General features: G+C 47.1%; 2 protein-coding genes across 4 annotated transcripts in view; one reads left to right on the top strand and one right to left on the bottom strand.

The window, feature by feature from the left end:
• The window catches only part of LOC140198036 (basic helix-loop-helix domain-containing protein USF3), a 49,427-nt gene extending 35,658 nt beyond the window's left edge, over nucleotides 1-13,769 (top strand). Inside the window, exons 6-7 of one of the 2 annotated variants that reach the window (XR_011886089.1) lie at nucleotides 16-12,484; nucleotides 13,364-13,769. Coding sequence is in view for 1 of the 2 variants with exons in the window: in XM_072258866.1 (XP_072114967.1) it covers nucleotides 16-5,813 (5,798 nt within the window). In the remaining variant the exon portion in view is untranslated. Of the gene's footprint in view, nucleotides 1-15; nucleotides 12,588-13,363 lie in introns of those variants that run through there. The other variant, XM_072258866.1, reaches the window with a different exon arrangement.
• A 4,530-nt stretch (nucleotides 13,770-18,299) lies between these two features.
• The window catches only part of LOC140198035 (B- and T-lymphocyte attenuator-like), a 42,347-nt gene continuing 37,400 nt past the window's right edge, over nucleotides 18,300-23,246 (bottom strand). For both annotated transcript variants that reach the window (XM_072258865.1, XM_072258864.1), the window contains one exon: nucleotides 18,300-19,052. In XM_072258865.1, the coding sequence (XP_072114966.1) occupies nucleotides 18,786-19,052 (267 nt within the window). In that variant the 3' untranslated portion in view covers nucleotides 18,300-18,785. The remainder of the gene's footprint in view (nucleotides 19,053-23,246) is intronic.

Genomic DNA, 23,246 nt, shown 5'->3' with positions numbered 1-23,246 from the left:
TGTTATATTCTGCAGCTGAAGAAATTGTCAGACTACGTAAACAGCTGGATGATCTACAGAAGGAAAATGACCGTTTTGTGGAACTACTGAAAGCTAATGACATCTGCTTGCATGATGACCCTACGATTCACTGGAAGAGGAAATTCAAGGGCACTAAAACTACTATGATGATTTCTCCCAACCAAGTGCAGGAGGACATACTCATCTACACAAACGGAAACCAACTGAATGGGAATTGCCACCAAGCTACAGTACAGAGTTCACCGGAGCTAACTCTGAATACCCTGAAAAACACTACTCAAGAAGCATGTCTTGATATAATGATGCCAATGGCAATACCTGATATCGGCCAAGTGGCAAATGGGATCCAGCCTCAGACAAGGATCTCTCAGCGGAACATCCCCGAATGCCTCCCTACAACTCAGAATTCTCTGAACGCTGCACTGTGCACCACCACCATGGGCACAGTCCAGAGTGTGCTGAATGTCTCTACTAACAGTTCTGGGCCAGTGCTTCTTCAGTGCCCCATAAGCACCTCTGCACAACTTGTGCTGGAGTGTTCACAAACCACATTTGGGCGGACCACCTCAGAGGTTCCCAGCGGATGCCCTGTCCTGAACATTGCTGGAACTTCTGCCAACACCTGTCCTGCTTTACCTTTGCCCTTACAGCAGATGGGGTCAATGTGCATGGGCGTGGAGTCTCCTCAGCAAACTGTTCTGGGGTCCACGTCATCCTGCAACCAGAGTTCCGAGTTTGGGTCAACGAAGTGGCCGGTTAGTGAGTGCCCACAGGGCATGATGGTGCCAAACGTTTGTCGGAATTCACCTGTGTCGGCCCGTGGTTTGCCGCCACCTTTCAAAGCTGGGACAATGTGTCAGGGTGGTCTGGTGTCGTCCTGTCCCATCACCAGCTTGTGGACGGTGTCCTGCCCAGCTTCCACCTACGCCTGCGCTGCCGATACAAATAGCCTGGGTGCTTTCACGTGCATGACCTTTGCAGGTAACACACGGACAACTTGGACCACACTGCAACTGGCAGGCAACACAGTACAGCCTGTCAGCCAAGTGAACTGCAGCGCTTTGCCAACCACGTTAAATGAAAATGTGAATGCCAGAAGCTCCTTCCCTGCTCCCGTTGCCGGGCACGTAGGAGCAGCATGCCCCGCCCCCTCCTCACTCCATGGGGTGCCCGTCTGTTCTGCCCACAGTCAGCTGCCGGCGAGCTTCCAGAACCCGGTGCAACCTCTCCCACTGCAGCCAGTTGTGGCCCAGCCCCATGCCCCCGCCCCCACTGCCGCCAAGGTGGTGTCGCTGCTGCCTCCCTTGCAGGTGATTCAGATGGCCCACCCCCCAGGGGCCACCGACCCATCCTCCCCAAACAGCCAGAAGCTGATTATCCTGCAGCCGGCCAATGCCAGCTCACCGGCCATGGTGAGGGGGGCCCTTCACAGCCAGAGACAGGGTCAGCAGATCGTCATCATACAGGCAGCCGGACAGAACCCGGTCTCAGTGGTCCCACCTCCGGGCAACAGCAGGGCAGCCCCCTCCCTCGACACCGGCCAGGTGGGGTGTAGCAGTGGCAGTCAGAGCACAGCCAGCATTCAGACGGTTGGTGGGAAGCACCTGGTCCACATCTTGCCCCGGCCCGTGTCAGCGTCTGCGTCTGCCCCCAGCAGCTCGCAGTCGGTGGCAGCCTCCGCTCCCAGCACCCCGCAGAAGACGATTTCTGTCAACGGGCAGCTCTTTGCCCTGCAGCCGGTGAGGCAAGCTGGGGGCTCCAGCCACACCACCATGCACGTCATCCAGCCCACCACCAGTGCTGACCCCCACACCAACGTGGCCCTCAACGCTTTCGGTGCACTGACCAGCCTCAGCCAGAGTGTGTCCCAGATGGCAGGCAGCAGGGCGATGCCCACAGCCCAGTCCACCGCTTCCACTGGCTCCAGCGGGCAGATTCCCTGTGCCCCCGTCATCACCGTCAGCAGCTCAAACCCCAGCAGCTTGCCCACTCCCGCTCCCGCTCCCACTCCCAGCAGACCCAGCCACGGGGCTCTCCAGCCCTCTAAGTCCAAGAAGACACCGAAGAAGCTCCTGCCTGCAAAGCAGGGGCTCCCCAGGAAGGGCTGCGCCTCCGGGCACAAGCCACGGGACTGTGCCCCCTCTCGGCAGCCCAGTCCCTCCGAGCGGGTATCCCCAGCTGAGTGCTCCGCCGCACCTCCACCCTCCTTCACGCACCACATCCCGGCCGGGGCGGCTGCCATTTCCACCTCACCGGAACCAGCACCTATCAGGCCCCCGGCGCTGAGCGCTACCGAGGATGCAGCCGAGGGGCCATCAGAGAGCAGCACACCGTTGGCAGCCCCCTCGACTCCGACCTGCCTGGCTACAGATGGTGTGTGTGCTGTCACGAATACTGCTCCATCCCCACCCCAGTGCCCCACCTCGCCCCTACCAGGGACAGGAGAGCTGGCAGCTAGGGAATTCCAGGTGGCCACGGCCGCCCCTTGTGGCATCAGCAGTGTTTCCCAGCAGCTGGAGTCGCTGGCAGCGGCGCAGTGCCAGGGGTGCGGAGATGCCCGGGGCGCGGAGCAGGGTGGCATGAGCAGTCCTCCGTCTCCTTGCAGACAGCCCCGGGAGGCTGGGCCATCCGGAGACCAGCTTCCGCTGTGCACCCCGGAACACGAGAGTGCAGGAGCCCCAGCTGGAACCCAGCGCCACACTGACTCGCCCATGTCCAGCAGCTCGGGCAGCGGCCGAGGCTTTTCCGTCGCCTCCCTGCTGCCTGACAGTGCGCGGGAGGACTGCACCTTCAACGCCTACAGCCTGCCAGACCACAGTGACATTGTGGCCCTTGCAGCTCGGGCCATATTCGAGCAGGAGAGCCCAGAGAAAGGCGCGGCAGCAGAGGATGCGGTGCCGAAGCCGGAGAAACAGAAGCCCCTGAGTGCGGACAAAGACAAAGCCCGGGATTCGAGCCTCCAGCCGGAGCATGACATCGGAGTGGAAGGGAGAGTGCAGGAATCTGTGCTTCCAGCCCAGGGCCAAACTGGAGTGACCACCCACACCTCATCTGCCCAAGAAATGCCAAGCCTGGCGTGTCCAGCCCTGCCTCCTTCCAACCCCGGAGTGCGAAGCCTGGGCCACAGCTGCACACCGCTGGCAGGCGAGCCGGCCAATGCCCCCGCCACCTACCCGGAGCAGGTTGATCACGCGGCGGAGTACCCCGCCAGACCCCCACCGCAGCCTCCTGTTGGCCCGAAGCAGATCACCGAGGTGCGCAAAGATGCAACCAAGCGCAACGGACCAGCAGATCACTTGATCTCCACGGCCAAACGTCAGAAGCAGTGTCCGAGTGGTGCGGTCCGTCCAGATGGGAAGCCGGGGCCAAGCGCATTGGTGGAATCCCCGTGTGAGCGGGAGCAGCCATTTCTGGTTCAGCTGCCGGTCAGCTCCTCCAGTGCGCCACACGGCCACAACCTGGGAACCTTGTTTCCCGCTGCCAACTTGCTGGGCTCCGGCTCGGTACCCATGCCAAGGAGCGCCGAGGGTCACTGTGGTGGGATGCCAGCTGGGCAGTTGGCACAGCAGCACGGGCTGGCGCAGGCCAATGGGTCGGCGCAGGGCGGGGTGCCGCTGGCCCACGGACATTCCTACTATAAACACCCGCAAGGCCAGCTCCGTGAGCGGCACCTGTACCAGTTACAACAGCAGCAGCACCTTCCACACGCCGAGAGCCCAGCGCACGGCGTGCCTCAGGACACCCAACTGCAAAAGAAGCGTGGGCTGGTGAGGACAGGCCAGACGCTAGCCCTGCCTCAGAAGCAGCAAGGGGGGGGCAGTGGGCACAGCCGCCACAAGGGCACCCCGCAGCCGCAGCCGCCACTACTGCTCCAGCACTGCTTTGGCGGCGCACACCCAGAGAAGCGGTGCGAGAATTCAGTGGGCAACAGAAACCCGCATCCGCAAAGCCTGCATGGCCCGGACCTCCTCCCGCACCAGGACGGCGGCCGCTGTGGTCCCTCCACCGAGCAGGCGGCCGGACATTCCCGCATCCAGAGGCTGCTCACCTCCAGGTCGCTGGAGCAGCAGCTGGCGCCCAAAGGCAGTCCAGCGTCGCGGCCGCCTGAGCTTCAGTGCCCGCCTCACCGCCCGGAGCGGAACCGCATTTCCAGCTACTCAGCCGAGGCCCTGATCGGGAAGCCATCCAGCACCATGCAGAGTCCCAGGAGCAGTGCGGAGCAGCCCGAGCTGCGTACGTACCTGGACCTGTCCATGAACAAGAGCCTGCCCGTGCACGGGCTCCAGTCCAAGCTCTCCCTTGACCACTGCATGGCTACTGATGTGGCTGATTGTCCCCCCTTCAAGGCCGGCGTATCTGCCCAGTCGGTCAGCACCTTCGAGGCACAGTCGTCCCGGGGCAGCGAGATGGGTGGTGGCATGGCAGGACACAGGGGGATCCCGGCGCACAGCTTCAGGCTGGCCCAGGGAGCGGGGGTCGAGCGCCAGGGCCGGCTGCCCTACCTGCCTGTGCAGGGCATCTCAGCAGCGGGCGGGGCTTCGTTGAGGGACGGGGAGGGCTCCTGCCACCAGAGTTTCATGCAGGGCTTACTGCCCCCACCCCTGGGTGAACAGCTGGGCGGTGGGCAGAGGTCGGGCCCTGATCATGCCAGGAGCACTCAGTGCACGCCGGTCGCCAGCATCGAGTATTCTTGCGCGCCACTCCGGGAAGCAGTGCAGAGCCGGGACGGCTGTGATCTGAGCTTGGGCACACTTGGACCCCGGGGCATCACATACCCGAACCCGCCGTCTGTGCCCGAGATCCAGAGCCGTAACAGTAGCCCAGGTGCGGCGCCGCAGAAAGCGACGCTCGGAGCTGGCAACAAGTGCCACACTAGTCCGCAGGTCTCCAATCCGCACGGAGGGCTGAGAGCGGCCCTGGGGCACGGAACCGAGCGGCCTCACTCTCTCCAAGCCAGTTCCACGGTGTCGCAGAGAGCGCGGCACCCAGCGCATGGGAGCTCAGCCGGCAAGCTGCGCCAGAGTGACCGGCCGCGCTCAGGTAACCATCGGAGTGCTGAGGTGCTGGAGCGTAGCCTCCAGCTGCCCCTGCCCTCGGGCGGAGGCGTAGTGCTTGCGCGGCAGCAGCCCAGCACCAGCCGCAATGCCAGCATCGTACGCTTCGTGGCTGACGGTCAGCAGGTTCCGAATGAGAACTTGGCCCCAGAGCAGCACTCTCTGTCTCAGAGCTTCGGCTTCCCTTTCATCGCCGAGGGCGGCATGAACCCGCCTCTCAATGCCAATCCACCGTTCATCCCCCCGGTAACGCAGCCGGGTGCTAACCGGACCCCCACCCTCATCCCAGTCGAACCGCAGAATCCACTGCCTTCATTCTATCCTTCCTACTCACCGGCACACCCCACCCTCTCCAACGACCTCTCCATCCCCTACTTCTCCAACCAAATCTTCACCAGTCCCAGCACGGAGAAAGCAAGCAACCCATTTGGTTCCATCCTCTCCCCGCCCCGGCCGGTTGGCTTTCCACAGCCCAGCTTTCCTCTCCTGCCCGACATCCCGGCCAGGCCGATGGCCAACAGCTCCAGCATCACCCCACACCTGTCCAACTTCAACCTGACCACCCTGTTCCCCGAGATCGCCACTGCGCCCCTCACCGCCGACACCCCGGCCATGCCCATGTCGCCTTTGTTGCCTTTAACCAACCCTGCCCTCTCCGATGTTTCCAAGCAGCACTCCAACAGGTCAGCCCATAACATAAGCCACATCCTAGGCCACGATGGCAGCTCTGCCGTGTGAAGCCAGCTGCTACACTCTCTGCCCAATGCCGTGGTCCAAGTGGGCTCGGATCTCCCTCCACATCCTGCGAGGGGTGCAAAGGAGTCAGTCCATTCCATCAGCAGATCCTGTCAGGTGTACAGGATGCTTTTTCTCCAGTTCCCTTTGTGTGAGGGAGGGAGAGAGGTGGTAAGGGTGGGGATGCCAGGCGAGTGTGGTGGACAAGAGGAGAACTACGGGTGTATCACAGCCATCCAACTGTTCCCATCACCTCCAGAGTACCAAAGTGTTCCCAATACTAGTGGCAAGGACAGACCTTTCAACAAACCATAGATACAGTAACCTGTATTTCCACAGCTGCCAATAGATAGAGTTTTACTACATAATAGAAGATTAATAAAATGAATATAAATATACACAGATGGAAAACAAACTTTCAGAAACCAATATCTGTTGGGTTTGATGTTACCCATTGCTTTGAGCATGGAGCCGGCTAGTAGCTTTTTTGCCGAGCAGGTTGGCTCTCTGCTGTCCTTACCCACAGGTCAGTGTACAGGAGCAAGAAGTGATGTTAACACGAGTGCTCCATGCTTTCATTAATGTCCCGATTCATTCCCCAAACTGCCATACAATGGGGTAAATCTCATCCCCATCAGATCTAATTTTTCCAAGTAAAGTGGATAATTTGACACCACTTCTCCGCTTACCCCGTGTATCTAAAGTACAAGGCGACTAATTCAGCATTAGGCAGAGGTGAGATAAAGGCGTATTCTGTGTTTTATTTCATGGATGAGGGTCTGAATTTGCATGTTGTATAAATATTTAAATAAAAATTCTAGTTAATTTCTATATAAATGTATTTTAGTTTGCCTTATTGTAAGGTACTTCAATATATTTGTTTTAATCGGAAGTAGGTTGGCCTCTCTGCAGGAATCTGACTGAAATTTGTCTTGAGCAATATTTAAGTTTGATGGTGCTTGCAGCCGCAGTTATCTGTAAATGGCAGCTTATATCAGCGTGACTCACTGGCACTTTAAAGCAATACATCTACTCAGGAGGTCAGGTCACTTGACTCACTCCTCTTGGGCATTCCTCATCTTGGAATTTCTGTGCTATCTTGTGTGTACCTCATTCTCTGAAGCAGAATGTGCAGGAAATGAATATGTTTCCCTTCATCTCCATCCTCTTGATTGTTGGCTTATAGGAAAGGTTTGGTCCTGGTTTGTGTCACTTGACAGGCCAGAGGGCATGGACGGTGTGGGCAGAGAATAAAAACATGCTATTGCTGCTTCATGTGCTAGGTTGAGGTTGGGGGTTCAATCTCAGTTGTTTATGGGTTGTTTCTAACTTGGGAATGTTGTGATAAAAGTTCAGAAAAGGGGCTCTTCATTAACAATGTGTGCCAAGAAATTTGCCTAAAGTTGTAAATATTAAAGTGGTCTGTGACAGGTAGCTTTTCACTCAGCTAAGTTTACTGCAATTGAACAATATAAGCAAATCAGAGATAATTAAAGAACAAATTTAATATACAGATTCAGTTCCCACTGGTATCAGATACCTCGTGACTTTTCCTCTCGGACAAATTTTACTTGCTTCAATTAGATCATTATAAAATAGGCCTGTTTAGACATCTTTTATATGGGCTAGTTTCGGTTTTTCTCTTTGTCCAACATTCTAGTTGCTTTATATCGACATAAACACCTTGTTGGGTAAAGTGGAACACAAGCAACTACAAGGGCAATTTAATGATTTCATTGTGTTTCACTGGTAACTTGGAAGCACTGTTTAAAAATACAACAAAATTACACGCCCCTCCTTTATGGAGCTCATAATAGAATTTATTATTCAGAACGCAACTTCTCAAGTAATATCGTGACTCTTTCTCCCTGTTGTTTTTCCAAATATATGCAATGTTGAGTATTAAAAGAAAATCTTATCTATACAAAGACTGACAGACAAATTCTACTGCAATAGCTATTAGGTCTGGTGGTAGTTTGAGCTAATGTTAAGTTGGCTCCTTGAATTATCTTAAACTGATAATAAGGATAGCCAGGATGTTTTGAAAATCCATCCATAACTGTAAAATAAAAGTGTTCTAAAAGTTGCAAAATCAGATATTTAAAGATTTACTGGTAAACAAATTCTGAATAAACTCCCGTCATCCCTTATCACCTTGTGCACTGATGTAGCTTCCTTGTGCCTGTGCATCCTTCCATTGATGCTATTTCCTCGCTCCTCATCAAATGTCAACTCCCACAACTCATTCTAGCTGCCAGCCTCTTGATCTGAGCTTTGTCTTGTAGGAATAACTTTGCTAACAAAAGTGGAGCAGGAGGAGCCCTTCCTTCTTGCACATAGAATCACGTTCCCAGAAACTGCATACTTCAAGTTGCATCTCTTGGGATTTGGGTTGTCCATGGAACATAGAGAATTTGCACTGACACAAAGGAGTTTAGGGTGAATCAGTAACTGGCTTTGCAGGCTGGCCAATCTTCATTTCCATGGAGGTCACAAGGGAAGAAAACAGTAGAATGGTTGTTACTGTGTGAGAAGCCCATTTCACACCTACTGCACAAGAACAGACCGCTTAGCCCATTATGACTGTGCCAACATTTTGTAAGAACTCTCGAATTAGATTCCATCTATTTCCTCATGGTGAATAAGAGAAAAGAACTGCACATCCCAACCAACCCCTCACTACTTCCCACTGAATGTTAAATCTGTTTCTTCTGATTGTTAATTCCCACAGTAAAAACAGTTTCTTCCCATCTCCTGACAAAAGTTCTTATACATTTGATGACTTCAAATCTGTAACTCCTCTTTAGAGAATTTTGAAATTTTGACTTTCTGATTGTTGCTGCTGAGGACGGTTTTGTGAGTGTGAATAACTGCACTTCTATAATTGAACTATATCCCCCAGATTGGTTTTGTTCCATATAAAGATTTAAATTCTCATTTTAATTCCAACTTTGGCATTGCTTCACCACCTTCAAGCTGGCTTTGCATAGTCTTGGTCCTTTGCCTGTGACCTTTTGTCCTATGTCTCTGTTTTGTCATTTTACATTAGTGCATTTTTAGTGGCCTTGTTTCTAATGTATCCTCCTAGACATCTCCCTTTTCTCCCTAAGGGCCATCTGTTTGCTAGACTGTTCTTCACTTCTTCAAATACTATTTCCAGCACTACCTCTCCAAACCCAGCACCCCTCGGAAGTTTTTCATTTAATTATATGCAGATATTATAGTCAGAATGCTTCCAATCATTTACTCACTGCTATTGGGCAGTTTTCAGCAACAATAAATTACATTAGATGAATTGTTGCAAATGGAAACAAAATAAAGGGCATAACTAAACTGCAATTTTAAACCTTTCTTCTATACGCAGAATTTTAATGCTAACACATCAGTCAGTTTCATAGTACATTCTGCTCTAAAGGATTCAATTTACATAGGAAACAAAGAATGGGAGAATCAGTAACCAGAGTAACTTCTCCCAATAAAAGTCAGGAATTTCTCTTGAATAATAAAGGGAGTAGGAAATGCTTACATGTAAATCTTATCTATAAAAATCATTAAACAAAACGGTTAACAGTGGAATGACTTAATTGTTTCCATTCTGAATGACAATATAATTTTCACTACATACAGCCTTGTCCAATTAAACCTATATCCTGGGGTTTTTAATATTAAAACTAGTCCAATTTCCAATGCATCCACCTGATTTGTACCCAAAGCCCCTGGCTTTGAGGGAATAATGCAGCTACCCAGATGTCATCAAATATTATTCTGTGGAAACTGCCTTGGATTCTTTTTGTATGATTATTATCATAGAGATCTTAGTGCTGGGGAATGAAACATTTTCTACTGTATTACCAGTATCAAGACCTTTCTAGGTCAGGTACACCACTGTGACGGTACCTCTATTCCACAATGTACTCTATAACCTACTAAGCTGATTCTATTCTTGATTTTCACACCTACCCCCAGCCCTCAGTTGACCCGTTTGAGTGTCATGATCAAATGAAAACAGCTTTACTCCTATTAATCACATCTCGCTTCACAACCCAGAACCGAAAAGACACACTAATCTGTCATCTGACCGCTCTGTGGTTACTTTTCAGTAGGGATCCTGGGCAGTGAAAGGTCAGCACTCAGTATCCTCCTAGTTCTAAATAGCATTACCAGCCTGTGGGTTACAGGCAGGGGCTTAGTCTAAATAAAATCGTTTTCTTGTGAAAACTGGTATGCATGAATGATTCCATGGCACTCATAGTATGCTATTGCTGCACAAAACTGCATTGGACTTGGACTAGCCACATCATTTAGATCTTATGTATCATCATTTCAGATTCAGAATTAGGTTTAATATCACTGGCGTATGTGGAATTTATTATTTTGCAACAGCAGTACCTTGCAATAAATACTAATAAAACTATAAATTACAATAGGATATATATTTAATCAAGTAGTGCAAAAAGAGGGGGAAAATAGTGAGGTAGTGTTCATGAAATCATTGTGGAGGGGAAGAAGCTGTTCCTGAAACGTTGAATGTGTGTGTTTAGGCTTCTGTAGCTCCTCCTTGATGGTAGCAATGAGAAGAGGGGAGGTCCTGGGTGATGGGGGTGCTTACTGATGGATGCCATCTTTTTGAAGGTGTCCTGGATGGTGGGGAGGATAGTATCCATGGAGATGGAGCTGGCGTGAGTTTACAACCCCCCGCAGCTTTTTCCAATCCTGTGCAATGGCCTCTCCATACCAGATGGTGGTGCAATCAGAGTGCTCTTCATGGTCCATCTGTCGAAATATGTGTCTTTGGTGACCTACTGTACCAAATCTCCTCAAACTCCAAATGAAATACAGCCACTGCATTGCCTTTGTAATTGCACCAATTTGTTGGGTCCAGCATAGATCTTCAGAGATGTTGACACCAGGGAACTTGGAACTGCTGATCCCTCGATGAGGACTGGTGTATGTTCCCTTGACTTCCCCTTCCTGAATTCCACAATCAATCTCTTGGTCTTACTGACATTGAGCGCAAGGTTGTTGTTGAACACCACTCAACCAGCTGATCTATCTCGCTCTGTATGTGCCTCATCACGATCTGAAACTCTGCCAACAATAGTTGTGTGGTCGGCAGATTTATAGATCACGTTTGCACTGTGTCTAGCTACGTAGCCATGGGTGTAGAGAGAGCAGAGCAGTGGGCTATGCACATCCTAGGGATGCACCATTGTTGATTGTTAGCAAGGAGGAGATACTATTTCAGATCTGTACAGATTCTGGTCTCCTGGTGAAGAAATCAAGGATCCAGTAGCAGAGAGAGATACAGAGGACCAAGTTTTGGAACATTGATTAGAACTGAGGGTATGATTGTGTTGGAAAGAGAACAGCTTGATGTAGGTATTGCCATTGTCCAGATGATCCAAGGCCAAGTGGAGAGCCAGTGAGATGGCATCCCTGTATAGGCAAATTACAGTGGATCCAGCTCCTTGCTTAGGCAAGAGTTTATTCTAGCTATAACCAACCTCTCAAAGCATTTTGTCACACATTAGATGAGTGGGCAATAGTTGTTGAGGCAACTCTACCCTTTACATGTTACATTTATCAGCTAGTACCACTTTTTGTGAATAGATGTGACCACTTAAGCAGTATCCACAATATAAAATGTTTCGTATCTGTGAGCAATGCTCGACACTATTTAATGCATTGCTGGTTGTGAAGATGCAACTTTGAAAATTACAAAACCATCTAATCTGAGTTAAAGTCAAAACCAGCTACTTGCTGCTTCCCGTGAAGGATCTTTGACACTGAACGGTGTAAACATAGAAAGCCTCTGCAGAAGTGATGCAGATTTAGAGTGGACTCACATTCATTAATAGTAAACTAGACCTGACCCTACATATACGGGTTAGAAGAGTTCATTGAGTCTGGCTAGTGTGACTTAAACACTGAAGTAGTCGTCTCCTTCAATGCTCAAAGTTCCTTGAAACATCTTTTCCTTTTCAAAAAAAAGTAGTGATATTCCAAAGTAACTTGCTCATGTTAGCAACAGAAGAGTGACAGATTACTCCCTTATTACCTACACTAACATGATAGAAACAAACTGGTTGAAAGTGATGGTGTAACTACGGAAAATAACCCATCATCAAAGATTTGTAGTAGATTTAAGGTATGTAGCACTTGCAAAGTAAAGCTACAAAATGGCTTAAACATTCAAAAGTATATTTTTAGCAAATGTTTTTATGACATTTGATTTTTTAAAATTGTAATAATGGTGTTCAGGCAAAAGAAGGCTTTGATAAAGCCTGTTGTTAAAGAGCTTTTGACCGCAATCTTCACCAAACAGATGCCGCTAGCATCTGCAGTTTTTTAAAAACTTTTTAAAGTTAGTCAATTTGCTAATGTTTAAAAACCCTTCATTCAGATAGCTGAGTTCAAAGAGAAGTCATCTAAAATTTCAAGGCGTTGAAAGTTGTGTGGGGCTAGTGGGGGGGGGATTTTTTTTGTAAGTTGGACTTTGACACCTGCACAATTATACAGTGACACTTTAGGGGAGTGGATGGTGTACATAATGCCTTTGTTATATATTTGTTCTTTAGCGTCTTTAGCACTGAAGAACTTGCAATGTATAACAGTCACCACTCTAACCTCCATGTCGATCAGCTTGTGAATATATTTAAATATTTCTAAAACAGGTAACATACTTGATTCTGTATGTATTCAATTATGTTAATTTTATTGGGAAATTTTCTATTTTATTGTAAATACTTGTGAATAAAAATTTGAATTTGGTTATAACTGGGAATTAATAGTGTTGCACTGTCCAGACATTTGATTGAATATCTGCAGTTTGAAACAGGATACCAGCTGTCATATAAATATTATAGAAAAAATTGTGATTCTCCATTTTTATGCCCTTGTTAACTTGCTACGTTTAACGGTATCTGATAGTAAATCGCTACATTTTATTGTTCCTCTGCCCTATTTGCAAAATACAGCATCTCACCATTACTTCTGTTGAGATCCGTCGGCTGTTAATACAGCTTTGGGTAAATCACAGACTATGATCCCACCACCGATCTTGCCAGACTCCACATCCCACCTTTTGCTAAAAGCCCTCAACCATGACAGTTAACCATAATTCCCTTAATATCGTACAAGTTTTGAAAAATGTAATTCCCGATTCCAAATCTATTTTATAAGGCACAATTAAAAAAATAATTCAAACATCCCCTAATGTTGGCAGGACCAAGAGAAAATTTATAGTACAAAAATCATCTTTTATCCCTGCGTTGGCCATTTATTGCATAGGGCCCTAAGCGCAGTGGTGGCTGATACATCATGGTCGCCTCAGAATCTAATGTATTATTACTGACATATGTCCTGACGTTTTATGGCAGCAGTACAATGCAAGACAAAAAATTACTATGTTGTAATATAAATAAATAGTGTAAAAGACAATAGCGAGATAGTGTGGCATAAGCACATGGGCATGAACAATTATTTCAGTTTGACTTTTCCCTGCCCTGAACCTAAATTTGTTTAACCCCACTGACATGATTTGTGTCTTCCAGGCAAGACTGAATGAATGTACAATATAGGCTGTTCTCGATAGCATCACTATTGAAACCAAAGTCACCTCAAGGAACAAGCAAGCTAGAGTTCTCTTCAGACGTAGTACTGAGCCCCCTGTCATCCAGAGGGACTTTAGTGCAAGTCATCCTGATAACACAGAGGTGACCTGACTTTGCCTGAGATCTCTGAGCCCGAAATCACTTCTAAACTACAGGCTGTGCCTTCAGCTACTGAGGCCCGAAATACTGGACTCCCTCCTTTAAATCTCTTTGGCTCTCGCTTTTTAAAGTAACTCTTTGGTTAGCCATTTCACTGTCCTCCGATGAAACACAAAGCTGCGTTGTTGCAGGAGAACATGCTTAGTGCTATAGTATTGCAAAGTGTTGTTAATAACCAACTGCTTGACTTTGTGAAAAAGAGAAAAGGGAGATGATGCAAGTTTCTTATTTTTAAAATTAATATTTCTAATGTTCTAGTTAATGAAATTTCAGTGTGAAATGCCATTAAAGGTATATCGGGAGATTTGATGATTATTTTCCACGGTGATCCCGTTGAAGTATTAGTAAGTGAACACTAGATGGCAATGTCTATGTTTCCACATGGGCTATCTTCAAGGCAAACAACAGGAATTCTGCGGAGGCTGGAAATTCAAGCAACGCACACCAAAGTTGCTGGTGAACGCAGCAGGCCAGGCAGCATCTTTAGGAAGAGGTACAGTCGACAACTTTGATGTGTGTTGCTGGGGTATCTTCGACTCCGATTTCCCAATCTGACAATTGCGATGAAATAGGATCTCGGCCCCAAATGTCGACTGTTTACTCTTTCCCACAGATGCTGCCTGGCCTACTGGGTTCCTCCAGCATTTTGAATTTCCAGCATCTGCAGATTTTATCATATTTGGATTCCTCCCATCTTTGCTCACTGGCAGGATTTAAATTCTCATTTGCATCTTTTGGATGAGTCGTTCAAACTACGTGTGAAAGATCCCACGTTGGAATTCAGATTGGTTGATTATGTGGTCACACAGACAGTAGTACAGTGAAAAGTCCGTCTTGCATATGTTCATACAGTTAAACTAATTGCACAGTGCATTGAGGTGGGCAAGGTGAAGCATTAACAGAATACAGGATAAAGTATAACAGTTATAGAGAAAGTGCAACGCAGGTAGACAATAAGCTACAGGGTCATAACAAGGTGGATTTTGAGGTCAAGAACTCATCCCACTAGGGAACCATCTAGTAGTAGAGTGGGCAGCTCGCCTCAACACCAGCCTGAAATTCAATCTCCAACCATCATCACTGAAAATTTGATACAATCGTTCTTAATGTTGTTTTATGTGCACACCTTATCTGCTGCAGTTCCAACACTGCAACAGTGACTATGCTTTGGAAATATGGTACTTCATTTGCACAAACACAAACCTTTCGTTATTTGAACGTAGCTGTTCATCATCACAGTCGGTTTGACATGAATGATCTTTGCAATAGTTTATGGAACAATTTTCTTTACAGTGACATAGGGTTAGAGTAGTTCAGGGTAGAAACGGGCCCTTTGGCACACTACATCTATATAGTCCATTTTACCTGTCTAAACTAATCCCACTTACTGGCACTATTTCCAAGTCCCTCTACACCCTGCTCGTTCAAGAATTTGTCCTGATGCCCCTTAAGTGTTGTTATTGTTCGTGCCTCCACCACCTCCTCTGACAGCCCATTCTAGATACCAACTACTCTGTGTGAAAAAATTACCCTCAGATCCCCTTTAAACCTGCTCCCTCTCCCCTTAAACCTGTGCTCCCCCCCCCCACTATCATTGGAAACAGACGCTGACTAGCCATCCTATCTATGCCACACTTAGTATTTAAATCTCTGCTGTGTAACCTCTCAGCCTCCTTTGCTCCAGGGAAAATTGTCCCAATTTATCTAATCTCTCCTTATAATTTGACCCCTCCAATCCAGGTAACATCCTTGAGATGGTTTTCTACATGTTCTCTAGCTTAATTCTACAATGCACTGTCCAGCACTACACACAGTACATCAAGTCCAGCCTAATTGTCAAAAAGGCGGCGTCCATCATTAAGGACCTCTATCACCCAGATCATGCCTTGTTCTTACTGTTACCATCAAGAAGATATAGAAGCCTGAAGGTATACACTCAGTGTGTCAGGAACAGCCTTCCCCCGCTTCTTCCATCCATTTTCTAAATGGACATTGAACCCATGACCACTACCTCACCACTTTTTAATTTCTATTTTTTGCACTACCTATTTAATTTAACTACTTACTGTAATTCACAGTTTTTTTTCTATTATTATGTATTGCATTGTACAGCTGCCGTAAAGTCAACAAATTTCACTGCATATGCCGGTGATATTAAACCCGATTCTAGTTCTAATTCTGATATATGATTTAAAAAAAATTATATTAGATGTATAGATAGGAAGGACAAAATCTTTTCCCCAGTGTGAGAATGTCAAACACCTGAGGACATGCAGTGAGTGGTAGGTGCCTCAAATGGAATAGAATATAGAACAGTACAGTACAACACAATACAGGTCCTTTGGCTCATGATGTTGTGCTGACTTCTTAAATCTATCCATGATCAATCTAATCCCTGCCTCCTACATAACATATTTTTCTTTCATTCATGTGCCTAAGAGTCGTTTAAATGTCTCTACTGTATCTGCCTCTATCACAAGCCCTGGTAGTACATTCCAAGTATTTACCACTCTCTAGGTAAAAAAAAAAACATCTTTGACATCTTTTCTCCACTCACCTTAAAAGGAGGTCTTCTGATATTATCTATTGCCATCCTGGGGAAAAGGCACTGGCTGTCCACTTATCTAGGCCTCTTATCATCTCATACACCTCTAGTATGTTGCCTGTCATCCTTATCTACCCCAAAGGGAAAAATCTGAGCTCACTCAAAAGACATACTCTCTAATTCAGGCAGTATCCTGGTAAATCTCCTCTGCACTTTTTCTAAAGCTTCCACATCCTTCCTATAACGAGGTGACAAGAACTGGACACTGTACTCCAAGTGTAGTCTAACAAGATCTTTATGGAGCTGCAATGTAGCTCTTCAATTGTATCCTGTGACTAATGAAGGGTTACCATGGGTGGTATTGGAAGCAGACAACTTGGTGGAGTTAAGAGACTTTTAAGATAGACATATGCAAATGAAGGGAATGGAAGGATATGGATGAGACAGATAAGGATACGGAGGATATTTAGTCTAAAATGGCATTCAGCATAGGCCGAATGCTCTGTCCAGTGCTGTAGGGTTCCACTGTTCATCTCTCTAACAATGAAGATCACCCACAACTTTAATAGTGGAACCAGAAATCAACATACATGATAAAATGCTTTCCAGCTTTCGAACCAGACTTGATCAGAGGTAAATTGGTATAATTTCTATGATTCTGTTTGCCATTTCTCATAAATTTGTCTAGTTTTTTTCAGCCACATTAAGTAATAACTTTAGGCAATTAATCTTTAATGTGTACATTTACTTAAAAAAAGACTTCAGATGTAGAAGGAAAAAGGTCTTCACGTTTGATCACTTGACACGTGGAACAATGATATCAGTATGTGCACAGCAAGCTCCCACAAATTGTAATGTGATAAACAACTTCATCTAGTACACTGGGATGAACTCTCCAACTCTTTCAACATTGGCTCCAGAGCAAGTAGAATTCTGAGGCCTTCCAATTCATGTGGCAACTGTGACTAGTGCATGGCAAGAGCACAAATATTCCTCAGCCTCGTCCCTCTGAATGGGGCTGACATGCAGAGGCGAGCCCATTCACCAAACACAAAGTGGCTGGCCCCTTTGCAACAATTATTTGAATATGATATGCTCAACTTACAAAAACAAATGTGCTGAGTTCTCTGCTACCTAAACCTCAGGCAGCTTCTGCACCGTGAGGTAGATTAACCACAGGACTGGTGCTCTAAAATCAAATGTGCTCGTTCCCCAAGACATAAAGCAATCCCCTTTCCAACAGTGCAACTTTGACAAGCGTGCCTTGTCCAGTCACTTGCTCCCTCTGGTTACTCTCCTCTGTCCAAGGATGAATTTCAGTAGTAGATCTGCTTTCTGTGTACTCTACCAGGGGAAAATAAAACTGGTATCCCAAGTGAGTACAAGAAAGAACTGTGTAGCAATCAACCAAGATTCTTCCTGCTCGCCTGTGTAACAGCACAATCAAACATGACGTGAAGCATAGAGCATCTGTTTGTAAAATGGAACCATTTCATTTTTGCAGAAAGCATAACACCCACATTCTAAGCAATGTGAAAATAGGAGCCAGGCTGTGAACACCTTGTTCAAAAGCATACAGGTGGCAATGTAACTTAAAATAAAATCATACAGATTTCAAACTGTTATAGAAGGCTGGTTACTCTCACAGATCTGGGAAGTGATGGTGAAGTCAACTTTTCTAATATATCATTAATCCCTTATGGATCCAAGATCTAGTAGAGATTGTTATACTCACGAAAACAGGCCCCTCTGGTCCATGCTGACCAAGATGCCTCATCCAAGCTAGGCCTAGCATTAGGCAGCATCTGAGGGAGGGGAAACTGAGTTAATATTTCATGTTGGAGCCTCTTTGCCACTCTGACAAGGGGTTTGCTTTCACCTAAAACTTTAACTCTCTTTCCACATATGCTGTTGACCTGCAGAGTGTTTCCCGCATTTTCAATGCGTGTGTGTGTGTGTGTGTGTGTGTGTGTGTGGGGGGGTGTTTTCCATGCACAGCAAGTTTCCACAGACTGCAGTGTGAAAATGATCAGGTGATCCGTGTTAATGGTGATGTTGTGGAGTAAGTGAGGAATCTGTGTCAGAGATGGAATGGACACAGTCGAACAGTCCACCTCCTCTCTCTCTATGCAAGCTACTTTGAGAATCAAGAATTTATTAGTTAACACAGAGTAAGCTTGCTAAAAATTTATCCATTTAATATAATTACGGTAATTAAAATATTTGATTTTAAATGCGTTATTTAAATAAACATTCTGCAAGTCCACTTTGAAAAAAAAGGGAGCTAAGAGTTTTCCTCTTGTAGCAGTTTCTCACAAGATGCAAATCATCAAAATCGTACGTTCGGAAGTCCCGGTAAATCCATTGCCTGATTTAGTTAAAAAGAAAAATACATAGAAGATATAAACAGCTTTGGCCAAGAGGGACTGTTTCCGTGAGAGCAGAATCCTGCATCCTGTGAGTTAGTCTCTGGCGTGTGAATAGATCTCAGCTACTGTCATGAAACGTCTCAATTTGCTCTATGTTAGTATCAGCAGGAGCAGTGGTTGTCTATTGCACGTTTTGGTACCAAACCTGCCTAGCAAGCAGTGGAACCATTATCTGGACTTTGTCCTTTCTCCTGGGGTGTCTCTCACTGTGGGCTAAAACCCATTCCACTTAATGTTTGATATTAATGGCAGCATATTCTGTGTCTTCGTTGTTAGTGATCTTCAGAGATGATTTTCTATTTAGCACGGATTCACGCAGGGAGGCATAGATGATGGCGTCTTGCTGTTCTGTGCAAGAGGGTTTCTCCCTCTTCTGACTTTGAGGTGAAATGGACTCATTAACAGTCAAAGGATTGCGACTCGAAGAGCTGATGTCTTCAGAAAATTCATTCATATTTTCATAAATTGTAGGTTTCTCATTAATTTCAGTCATATTCTTAAAAGAAAAAAAGAAGCAATGAGTTTTGAACATCAATAATACATGCTGAATTACAAAACAAAACTGAGCAAGGCTAATATGATTCCGACAGACACGTTACTAAGGCATTTTGCCACTAATATTTTATGTTAAAGTCAAGCTACTAGTATCACAGATACCCCACGCTCGAGGGAGTGTGTGGGTCAACTAAAGTGCATTTCTTCCCTCTGTAACGGGAACAGATGGAGGTCATCCAGCCCCTCTGTCATGTTGAGTGAGAGGGACCACAGCCCCTCGAGGCTGTGACACCAGAATGGTGGAGGTTACTCCTCCTCCCCGATGCTGTGGTGCTAAGTGTTTGCCCACGCTTGTCTGACTCCCTCAGTCCCTGACAAAACAACCAGAAACAGCCGAACACTCAATCCTGTCGCCAGACCATTCTTCTGGCCTCAAGTACAATCTGGCCCAGGTGTGGTTGAGGGAGGGCCCTGCAGTGGGGTAAGGTTGAAATTAAGTGAAGCCTTTAGGCTGGGCACTAACCAACAGCCAGGCAGGCATTCTGAACCCACTCCCTGTACCCTTTAAAGTCCCACAGTCTAATCCACTCTATTCTCCCTCCCACACCCTTCAATATCCCACCCACACCGCTCTCAAACCCCATAGCCCCTTCTCTCTCCCCCTTTAACCGAATTTCAGGTTGGAGCCTCTTTACAAATCTGCTGAGGGCTTTTTCCCCATCCAAAACCTTAATTCTCTTTCCACAGATATGCTGACCTGCAGAGTAGCATTTTATTTTGGCCATTCCATGCACAGCAAGCTTCTACAGTCTACAGAGTGAAAATGATCAAGTGACATCAATGCATTTGGGGTTGAGAGGGTAAACAGCTTTAAGTTCCTTGGCATCGACATCACCGAGGACCTCATGTGGTCTGTATACACCAGCTGTGTGGTGAAAAAGGCACAACAGCGCCTCTTTCACCTCAGACAGCTGATAAGGTTTGGTATGGGGCCCCCAAATCCTAAGAGCTTTCTACAGGGGCACAATTGAGAGCATCCTGACTGGCTGCATCACTGCCTGGTCTGGGAACTGTACTTCCCTCAATCGCAGAACTCTGCAGAGAGTGGTGCGGACAGCCCAGTGCATCTGTAGTTGTGAACTTCCCATGATTCAGGACATTTACAAAGACAGGTGTGTAAAAAGGGCCTGAAGAATCATTGGGGACCTGAGTCACCCCAACCACACTCTATTCCAGCTGTTACCACCCAGAAAATGATACTGCAGCATAAAAGCCAGGGCCAACAGGCTCCAGGCCAGCTTCTTCCACCAGGCCGTCAGATGATTAACTCACACTGATTTGAGTGTATTTCTATGTTACATTGACTGTTCTATTTATTATAAATTACTATGATTGCACATTGCACATTTAGACGGCGACGCAACGTAAAGATTTTTACTCCTCATGTATGTGAAGGATGTAAAAAATAAAGTCAATTCAATTCCTCATTTTATGGATAGCTTTTACCATAACCTGCTGTTTCTACTTTATTGTTTACTTCTTTGATGAAACACCATCTGTTGTTTCTCATCTAGCGGGAGAGCTTTGTCCATAAGACCATATGATGGAGGAGCAGAATTAGGCCATTTGACCCATCATGTCTGCTCTGCTATTTGATCATGGCTCTACCTCATTCTCCTGCCTTCTCCCCGTAACCTTTTACACCCTGACATCAAGCATCAAGCAGCCTCCACCTTAAACACCCCAAAGGCCTGGTCTCCACCGCTGCCCGTGGCAACAAATTCAACGGGTTCACCACCCTCTGGCTGAAGGAATTCCTTCTCATCTCCCTTCTAAATGGTCGAGCCCTCTAGTCCTAGACTCCCAAACTATAGGAAACATCCTCTCCACATCCACTCAACATTCACCAGATTTCAATGAGATCCCCCCTCATTCTTCCAAATTCCAGTGAGTACGGGCCCAGAGCCATCAAACGCTCCTCATATGATAAGCCTTTCATTCCTGGAATCATTTTTGTGAATCTCCTCTGTACCCTCTCCAATGTCAGCATGAGGGGTCCAAAACTGCCACAAAGCTCCAAGTAAAGCTTTACAAGTGCTGTATAAAACCTCAACATTACATCCTTGTTTTTATATTCTGGTCCTTTTGAAATGAATGCCAACAGTGTATTTCCCTTCCTCACCACCGACTCACTCTGCACGAGGACTCCCAGTTTCTTTGCACCTTAGAGTTTTGAACTTTCTCCCCATTTAGAAAAGTCTACGTCTATTCCTTCTACCAAAGTGAATGACCATACACCTGCCGACACTATATTCCATCTGCTACTTCTTTCCCCATTCCCTTTATTCCCACTCTTTTCCTCCTGTCAATCAGCCAATGCTTTATCCATGCTAGTATCTTTCCTGTAGTACCATAGGTCCTTATCTTGCTAAGTGTTGGCGTGTGGCCAAGTGGTTAAGGCGTTCGTGATTTGAAGGTAGCCAGTTTGAGCCTTGGCTGAGGCAGCATGTGTGTCCTTGAGCAAGGCATTTAACCACACATTCCTCTGCGACAACACCGGTGCCAAGCTGTATGGGTCCTAATGCCCTTCCCTTGGACAACATCGGTGGCGTGGAGAGGGGAGACTTGCAGCATAGGCAACTGCTGGTCTTCCATTTAACCTTTCCCAGGCCTGCGCCCTGGAAACCTTCCAAGGTGCAAATCCATGGTCTCACAAGACTAACGGATGCCTATATATCTTGCTAAGCAGCCTCATGTGTGACAAAGGGCTTCTGAAAACGCAAGTACACAACATCCACCAATACTCCTTCGTCTATTCTGCTTGTTATCTCCTCAAAGAATTCCAACAGATTTGTCAGGCAAAGTTTTCCTTTGAGGAAACCATGCCGACTTTGCCAGTGTGAAGACATCAATCAGTTCACTGCTTAATATCAAACACAAGTTAATCAAAAGCAGAACCAAAATTTTCAAAGCTGTCTTATCATTAAGATGTTTAAATGGGCTCATGGTCCAGAGCCAAACTTAATCAAGATTTAGTAAAAGAACTAATGCTAACATATCTATCTAAGGGTCTCTGCTCTATGATAAAACCTGGTAATGCAGCACCTCAGTCTCTCAATTCCTCTCAATTCTCTCCAGATTTACTTCGATGGTACTGGAAGCAAAGTTTAAGAAGTGTTACTTAATAGTCATGGCATAATTATGATAAGTCGCAAGTCCTGGCTGGACAGGGGGATGTGTAGTGGTGTGCAGAGTGGAGTGATGGGTGTGGGAGGGACAGAGTGGTGTAGAGAGGGGGGTGGAGGAATGGAGTGGTGTGTGTGGGAGGAGCAGGGTGGGGCATGGGGAGAGACAGGGTGGAGTGAGGGGAGGGGCATAATTGTGTGTATGGAGAGGAGCAGAGTGGCGAACGGCAGAGCAGACTCGAGGGGCCAAATGGCCTAATTCTGCTCCTATGTCTTATGGTCCTGTGTGGGGATGTTTGGTGGTGTGTTAGATGGGTGCAAAGTGCGTGCGGGGAGAAGCAGGGTGGTGTGTGTGGGAGGGGTAGAGTGGTGTGAGTGGGCTGTGGGGATGCATGATGGAGAGGTACATTGAAGAGCCAGGACAGGTGAGGACAGATGCAATTTGTCACCGGAGTGAGGTACAGACAGTGGGAAATTCCAGGGCTGCTGACAGAAACCTGTGGCGCGGATCAGTCAGGGTAATTCTTCAAGGAATTGGTCCAATGAGTCACCTGGTCATTAAATCTGCTCCATGGCCACCCTCCATCGCCCTGTTGCCCTCCTTAGCGCATCCTTGTGCTTGATAGTTTTATAACTAGATAAGGATGAGGCTTCGCTCTCAGGTCCAACGTGATGACTGATTGTGCATCAGTTAAGATGTTCCGGGCACAGAGGGGGCGGTCGGCGGGGTGGTATCCTGTGGTACGGTGATAGCAGGTTCGGATGATCAGGAGTGGATTGGGTAAACCGGATGGGGTTCAGGGAAGGCGGCAGCATGGGGCGTGTGCGGACGCGAAAGGGCGATGACATCGCGGACCGTGTAGGGTGAACCAGGCATAGGGTTGGTCACACTGAGGGGGCGACTAACTCAGGAATGGACGACCATATTCGGCCGCGGGGTGAGGCAGGGAGAGCGGGGCGCTTGTTAGTGGACAGGGAAATATGAAAAGGTTGTAGTAAAGTGAAGTGAA

This window comes from Mobula birostris, chromosome 5, assembly GCF_030028105.1.
Source record: "Mobula birostris isolate sMobBir1 chromosome 5, sMobBir1.hap1, whole genome shotgun sequence".
Taxonomy (NCBI): Eukaryota; Metazoa; Chordata; class Chondrichthyes; order Myliobatiformes; family Myliobatidae; genus Mobula; species Mobula birostris.
This window is presented reverse-complemented; position numbering and strand designations above follow the sequence as displayed.